The 7,775-nt window shown below is 48.1% G+C and overlaps 1 protein-coding gene across 1 annotated transcript; it reads left to right on the top strand.

Annotated features, from left to right (window-relative positions):
- The first annotated feature begins 1,107 nt into the window (after nt 1-1,107).
- On the top strand, nt 1,108-3,275 carry LOC123188988 (exocyst complex component EXO70H1). The gene has a single exon (XM_044601302.1). The coding sequence runs from the start codon at nt 1,238-1,240 to the stop codon at nt 3,062-3,064; it is 1,827 nt and encodes a 608-aa protein (XP_044457237.1). The 5' UTR covers nt 1,108-1,237; the 3' UTR covers nt 3,065-3,275.
- The last annotated feature ends 4,500 nt before the right edge of the window (nt 3,276-7,775 follow it).

Genomic DNA, 7,775 nt, shown 5'->3' with positions numbered 1-7,775 from the left:
GGAAGCGTATGAATGCGGCGAGGAGGCGTGTTCAGCCGGACGTGCAGCCGGCGCTCCCCGACCGGCTCGCCGCTTCAATGATGGAGGCAGTGAGAGGTCGCGTCCGCCCTGATCCGTCTTCAATGCGGAGCGGCACACTCTACAACAGCATGAATGCGGGCAGCTGATGTCGGACGGGAGCGCGTGTGGCGGGGTGCAAGTTTTTTTGGTGGGTCAGGGCGGCCAGAAGGGCGCTTGGGAGCGGTCCGGACTCCCGCAAACCTCCCCCATTTTTATCCCCGGTTTACGGCGAGGAGGTGTATGAATGCGGCAGATCGGTGTTGGATGGCTTTCGCTGTCTGAATAGTTTGGTCCGGACGGTTGCGGGAAGTTTACGGGTTCGCCGTGGAGATGATCTTACCGGCATATGATGTTTGGGCACCAAAGTAACATTGATCTTTTCTTCTTCATTTTTTAAAACCATCATTTACTTGGCAGTATTGAACTGCATGCTTGAATTCATCAAAAACTTAAATTATAAAAGAGAGCTGGACATTATACTCCAACAATGCAGAGAGGCAACAGGGCAAACGTCCCCGTACAGTGCATATAAACTAAGTAATTTTATGACAAGCATGGAGACAAAACGCAAGGCTGAGCTGCGAGGTAAATTTGTCTCTTGAGGGCGTGTGTTGTATTTACGCCTTGTAGCGGTCGAAGCAGCTTCGAGGAGGCTGTGCAATGCGATCAGTTACGCGTTGCTCTCTTGTAAATGCCGTGTAGCGCCGGCAACAAAAGCGTACCTGGCCCTGGTAGGAGTAGGAGTATTTGGGTGGAGAGACCAGCTTACGCTGCAGTCCAATCTCCACATCATTAACTCCAAATTACTAGCTAATAGTCCAAATCGGAGTAGTACACTACTATTTCATCACGCTGTTTCCCCGCGTGCCATACTCTATTCGAATGCACGGCCGCAACGCAACGCAACGCGCCTGTGCCCATCCTCGTGAGGCAGGCTGACGCACGCGGTGTCACGTTTGAGTTTGACCGACATTTCCGATGGAGGAACGCCGAGTCGTCCGCCCGTCTATAAGTACCCCCTGCCGGCCATCGTATCCTCTTAACAAACTCCGCCTCGCCTCCTTGCAAACCAAGGCACCGCTCAGCTCAGCTAACTCTGCCGCTAAGCAACGTACGGTCTCTTTCCCTCACACGCTTCGCCCGCCCATCGAGCGTCGCTTGTCCGCTGCAACCAACGATGACGCGCGCCGGCGGCCGGAGCCCCCTGGCCCCTCGCCGCACGCTCCCGGCCACCGTCGTCGACAACACCGTCGCGGCGGCCGCCATCCTGCTCGACAAGTGGCACCCGGACGAGGACTCGTTTGGCAACTCGCTCTTCCTCGACTCCACCCCGGACGAGGTCGACGCCTTCCTGCGCGCCGCCAAGGACCTCCACCGAGCCATGCTCTTCTACGCCTCTGGCGCCGCCACCGCCGCCGACGCCCTCCACGCCGGGGGGCATGGCCTCATCCACGCGCAGGAGCTCCTCGACACCGCCATGCGGAGGCTCCAGCGCGAGCTCCAGCTGTTCCTCACCTCCCTCCCCGCCGTCCTCCACTTCCGCCAAGATGATGATGATGATGCTGATGATGACGACGAGCAAGAGGATGACCAAAGCCTGGTAGACGCCTGTGCTCACCTTCGCGTGGTCGCGGAGGCCATGATGGCCGCCGGGTACGGCAAGGAGTGCGTATCCATCTTCAAGGCGCGCCGACGCGCGGCGGTCAACGCCAACCTGCAGCGCCTGCACGGCTTCTCACTGTCTCCGCAGCACGCGCAGGTCCATAAGCTCTCCTGGGAGCAGGTCGACGCCAAGATACAGTCCTGGCTCGCCGGCGCGCGCGTCGCCTTCACGTCCGTCTTCTCAGCCGAGCGGGAGCTCTGCGACCGCGTCTTCGTCGCCGACAACGAGGGAGTTGGCGACGCGGTGTTCGGAGCCATCGCGGACGATCACGCCACCAACATCCTAGCGGTCGCCGAGGCTGCCGTCGGGCGGGCACGGCGCGCGCCGGAGCGTCTGTTCCGCGTGCTCGACGTCCACGACGCGCTCACCGAGACCGTACTCCCGGCCATCGTCTCCGCGTTCGGGGAAAAGTCGGAGGTCACTTCCCGCGCCGTCACCCTCGTGACGACCAAGGTCAGCGAGGCGGTCCGGAGCATGGTGGCCAGCTTCGAGGCAGCCATCGAGAAAGAGCCGTCCAAGGGCACGGTGCCCGGCGGCGCAGTGCACCCGCTCACCCGCTACGTCATGAACTATCTCAGCTTCCTCGCCGACTACGAGAACGCGCTGGCTCACATATACTTCTACCAGCAAGGAGTCGGAGTAGGACCAGAGCAGTTGACGGACACGTCATCCCTCGCTTCTGGCAGCATGGGCTCGTCGTCGGATCTCTCGTCGTCGTCGTCGTCCTCGCCGGCGTTGAGCGTGTGGTCGAACCCCATCGGCTGGCTCGTGCATGTGCTGCTACGGAAGCTGGACGCCAAGGCCGGGAGCTACCGGGAACCGGCGCTGAGCTACCTGTTCCTGGCGAACAACACGCACTACGTGGCCAAGAAGGTGGGCGGCGGCACGAAGCTGGAGCGGATCCTCGGGGAGGAGTGGGCGGAGGCGCAGAGGGCCAAGGCGCGCGGGTACGTTGACGTGTACGTGCGCGCGGCGTGGGGGAGCAAGGTGCTTCGCGGCGGCGCGGTGGAGGAGGCGGTGGTGCAGATGGTGGCGATGCAAGAGAGGTGGGTGGCGGCGGACGAGGAGATGGGGGTGGCGCTGAGAGCGGCGGCGAAGGAGGCCGTGGTGCCGATGTACAGGCTTTTCTACCGGCGGCAGGGCGCTGTGGCCAGACTGACGCCGGGGGACGTGATCACCATGATAGACGGGCTGTTCGGCGGGCGGAATGCGGTCGCAGGTGACGAGAGCGTCGCCGCAGCTGGTCGCCGGCGGTCGTCACAGCAGCAGCAGCAGCAAGAGGTTCCAGTCGAAATCAGAAATGGGAAAACAAGGAGACAGCGCGTCACTATCACTGATTAAGTTAGAACTCCGCTAGGTAGCCAGCTTCAGGATATGAATATCTCTGGTGCTGTGCGTGTTGTAGAAAAGATTGAATATGATACTAACCAATCCTCAGTCATACTAGCATTCTTTTGTGATGTTTGAGCTTTTGTTGTTGTGAGATCCACTTGGAACCTGTACAGAGCAACGAAGAAGATGTACATGGATTTGAAATGCATCGAAGTCTGTATATAAGTGGGCAGTGGAGAACACCTTGATACTGAATGCCTTGGTTTGAATAAGCATATCCATTAATGGTGAGTATACAGCGCATTCCACCACATTTATTTATACGTGGAGTAACAGGTTTTCTCGGGCCATCTAATTAAGCACAATTGGAAAGACGGTGAAACCGTTCGGTGCCAAATGCTTACAGAGTGTGAGGAAGTCTGTCTAACATGCGTAAATCGGCATTTGACAATGTCATCATTGGATGCCAGCTTATAATGTTACGAAAGTCAGCAAATGTTGTTTGATAATATCATATGGATAGATATGGTCCTCCAAATTGTTGAGCAAATGAGAGCAAATTTCACCGTTTTTCAAGAGTACGACAAAGGCATACCATAACTTTATAGAAGGTAGAGATTAATTATAAGAGATTACACACTGTCTAGCAGAACACCCAAGGCAAGCTAGAAAGAACACACCAATCCTACAGATCTAGTCGGCTATTAACAGAATGGTAGCACTCATTTCTTCCCCGTAATAGCCCAAAGTTTGAGCTCTTGGAAAATAAGAGACGCAAGCTCCCACTCATTGAAGATATCTCTCCTTCCGAAGACTCTTCTGTTCCATTGTTTCCATAAGCCCCAGCACACAAGAGCAACCATAGTGTCAAAACCTCTACGATAGATCTTCAGAAAAAGCTTCCTACTGGAAGCCCGCCAAGGTTCAAGCCGATTTGTCACCGTAGGAATCTAAATAGTGATCTTTGCCCTTGCGAAACATAGGTGCCAGACCTACCAAGAGAACACACATTGAAGGAGGATACGATCCACAGTGCCTTCTTCTTGATCACAAAGGAAACAGACAAAGCTTTGGTCTTGCAAGCCGTGTCGCAATCTCCTATGAGACGTCCAGAGGGGTATTGGAGAGCCAGCCAAAGGAAAATTTTGCAGGATAGGGGTGCCCAACAACGCCATATCATCATAGTGCAGAGGAAACAAATGGAGCCCTCACAGAGCATGTGATAAGTAGAGGTCGCAGAGTACTGTCCAATGTCACTCCATTTTCAAATTGCCATGTCTTGCGGCCAGGAGAATGATGCATACCCAACAACCGCTCCCGCAGATTAATGAACTAGACTAGACCTTTCGTAGACTACTCACCCCCAATGTCCAAAGTCCAATTATGCATTATCCGCCCGTCTTTGGCCAGCCGTCTGTTGACCACTTGCGTTTTCACTCGCGCCAAGACCAGGGTAGCAAATTCCCCAACACGGGCTCCTTAATCCACCTATCTTTCCAGAAAAGCACTTTGTCACCACTCACCAGGACCCATCTGCCAGTGCACCAACCTATTGAATGCAGACTGAACTTGAGGGTCACTTGAGAAGTTTTAACCCTGCCAAGGTCTAGCATCATTTGTACGCTTGAGCCACTCCGAATGCAGTTGCAACGCGATCCCTTATTTTCTCAAGGCAATCACACCAAGGCCACCAAGATATTTCGGTTTACCGACCCTGTATGATCAATGCGGCTCTAATTATGATGAGTGGCGATGCTTGATCAATGGGACTATGATTATCTTGAGAGAGAGAGAGAGAGAAAGAAATGTTTTTATCTTTTTTGCCTCACATTGTAAACATCTACAAAACCTTAGCTCATCTGATTCTAATTATCCACGTGGTCACCAGAACAAAGGTTAATTTTTTTTAAAAAAAAACCTTGATATCTACAATTTTCTTTGCTTAAGGGCCTATCCCAACAATGATTATTTATAGTCTGAATTAATCCCAACACCCGTGATATGTTTTTTAGGGAAATCTATGACATGTAACTACGCATCGGTGCCCTTGTTTCCTTTAGACAGATTTGTGCGGCAATGTCCTCCCCTAACTATGCCGGTAACCATCCTCAAAAAAAAAAAAAAAAAAAAAACTATGCCGGCAACCCACAATCTGCATGTTTAATGCGATTTACTTCCTCCGTTTCTAAATATAAGTCGTTTTAGAGATTTTAGATGAACTATAAATACAGATGTATATAGACATATTTTAGAGTGTAGATTCACTCATTTTGCTCCGTATGTAGTCACTTGTTGAAATCTCTAGAAAGACCTATATTTAGGAACGGAGGGAGTAATACCCAAAGAAATTCGTGCAACGTCCTACTCTTATAGTTCAAAATATATTAAATTAATATATTACAAATAACGCATTACATACAACATTTCAATAAAAATGTTAAATGTATATACGAAAAATGTATAGAAAAAAATCAATAAGTGTCCAAAAATTTGAGCATGTATTTAAGAATATGTTAATCCAAGCATATTTGAAAAAAAAAGTTAATCGAGTATTTGAAAAATGTTAAATGTATATAAAAAATGTGGATGGTGTATTAAAAAAAGTTTAAACTTGTATTTGAAAATATTAAATGTGTATAGAAAAATGTTGATGATGTATTAAAAAATATTAAACTGTATTTGAAAAATGCTAATCAAGCATTTGAAAAATGTTAGAAAAAATGGTGACCATTTAAATTAAATATTGGTAAACTTTTATTTGAGAAGTGTTAATCAAGAATTTGAAAAATATTAAATATGTATAGCAAAAATGTTGACCATGTATTAAAAAATGTTAATCTTGTATTTGTAAAATCTTAATCGAGCATTTGATTTTTTTAAAAATGTGTATAGAATAAATATTGACCACATATTAAAAAAATTAATCTTGTGTTTGAAAAATATTAAACATGTATTAGATATATACCAACAATGTGTATTAAAAACAGTAAAAATCAAGAGAAAATCAATGAAAAACGAGAATGAAACCAACAAAACAGAAGGAAAAAAGAAATAAAGAAAGAAAACCCAGTGAGGACCAAAAAAGAAACAAGAAAACCAAAGAGAAAAGAAAGAATTGAAAAAAACAAATAGAGAAAAAAACGAAGAAACCCGGTAAAAAACAAAAACAAACAAATATGAAAAACCATTGAAAAACCCAGCTCTTTTCTACCTCAACTTGTTCGCGCCCTGCCAGTTAACATGAACCTGTCTATGACCTAGTGGTATGTAGTGCAACCTACTCTCTCCGATCCAAATTACTCATCATAGAAATGGATGTATCTAGAACTAAAATACATCTAGATACATTGATACCTGCGACAAGTAATTCGGAACGGAGGGAGTAGCATCGAGGAGACCACCGTTCGATCCACGGTTGCAAAAATCTCACACCACAAATATATTTTTCGGACACGCTCAACTGAGCGACCCACTTGCCTGCCTCATGGCCCGTAGAAAAAAAATGCAACTACGTGTGCCCGAAGGCCGAGCGAATCAAGCGCATGCCCAAAAGAAAACCCCCTATAGTATAGTATGAACCCTTTTATGGTCTGCGTGTTTATTCTCAAAAACATGAGGAGGTTTTCTGCAAAATATTGTGACAATTTCTTTTATTTATTATTAGTAGGTATGGGTTTCCTATTTCTAGTGAATCGAAAAGAGAGAGGGAGAAGAGAAGAATCTCTACTACCGAAAATCAGTTTCTAAGCACAGGCTTAGATGATCCCGATATCGTGACCTTCCGTTCGCCTAGGGATGCACGCCTAGAGCTGTATTTTGTCACCGTATTCCTTTAGAAATAGGATCGACAGAGGACACATTGATTGTCACAGGCGAAACACTGTGCGTCCGGACCAGAATCAGGGCGCACGACTCATCCTATTTCCTGAGCCCACCCAAGCCGTCTCACGCCGACAGCTGCACAAATGCCCACCGGCCACCCCCCATCATAAATGCATCTACCAGCTCACGCCCCCCTCTACTTAACACACCCAGCTGCTCAATTTTCCCCCATCCCCGTATCTGCTTCTCATCAGGTCACTGATTATCTCATCCGTGCCACCATCGTTTACGTGGGTGCACCGAGTCCTCATAACAAAAACTTTAAATTCATATCGCAGCTTACTGCTTCAAAGGAGAACGCGAGTCGGTCACAACCCCCTTCTTCATGAACTCTTAGGCCCTGTTCGGCAGCTCTCCGCTCCACGGCTCAGCTCCTGGAGCGGCCGGAGCGGAGCGGCGCCATAGCCTATTTTTCTAGAGTCGTCAAAGTAGCGCTCTGTCGGCTCCCGTATTTTGAGAAGCTAGATGACTGCCGAACAGGCTCTTAGTCATAGATATGTTGTCAATTCTCTTTTCGTTCAAATCTATAATCCCCTAAACACATTTTGATCTGAACCAGGTATATTTATTTCTTCCAAAACATTTTTGTTCCTTTTGCTTATGCCTCAACTGCCAATGCTCGAGCCCGCTTTGAACAAAAAAAAACTTTTTGCATGCACGAATATACAATCCAGAAAGGAAAAGTTTGTTTTTGCCACTCTAGTTTTTGCCAATTTTGCTTATGTCACTCTAGAATTTGACATTTCACTTTTGCCACTCTTAGCTTTTGACAATATATCACTTGCCATTCCGTGGCAAAAGCAAAAAATTTAGAGTGGCAATTGTCATACATGTCAAA

Source organism: Triticum aestivum, chromosome 2A, assembly GCF_018294505.1.
Source record: "Triticum aestivum cultivar Chinese Spring chromosome 2A, IWGSC CS RefSeq v2.1, whole genome shotgun sequence".
Classification (NCBI taxonomy): domain Eukaryota; kingdom Viridiplantae; phylum Streptophyta; class Magnoliopsida; order Poales; family Poaceae; genus Triticum; species Triticum aestivum.
Note: the sequence above shows the minus strand (reverse complement) of the source record. Positions and strands in the feature narration are given on the sequence as shown.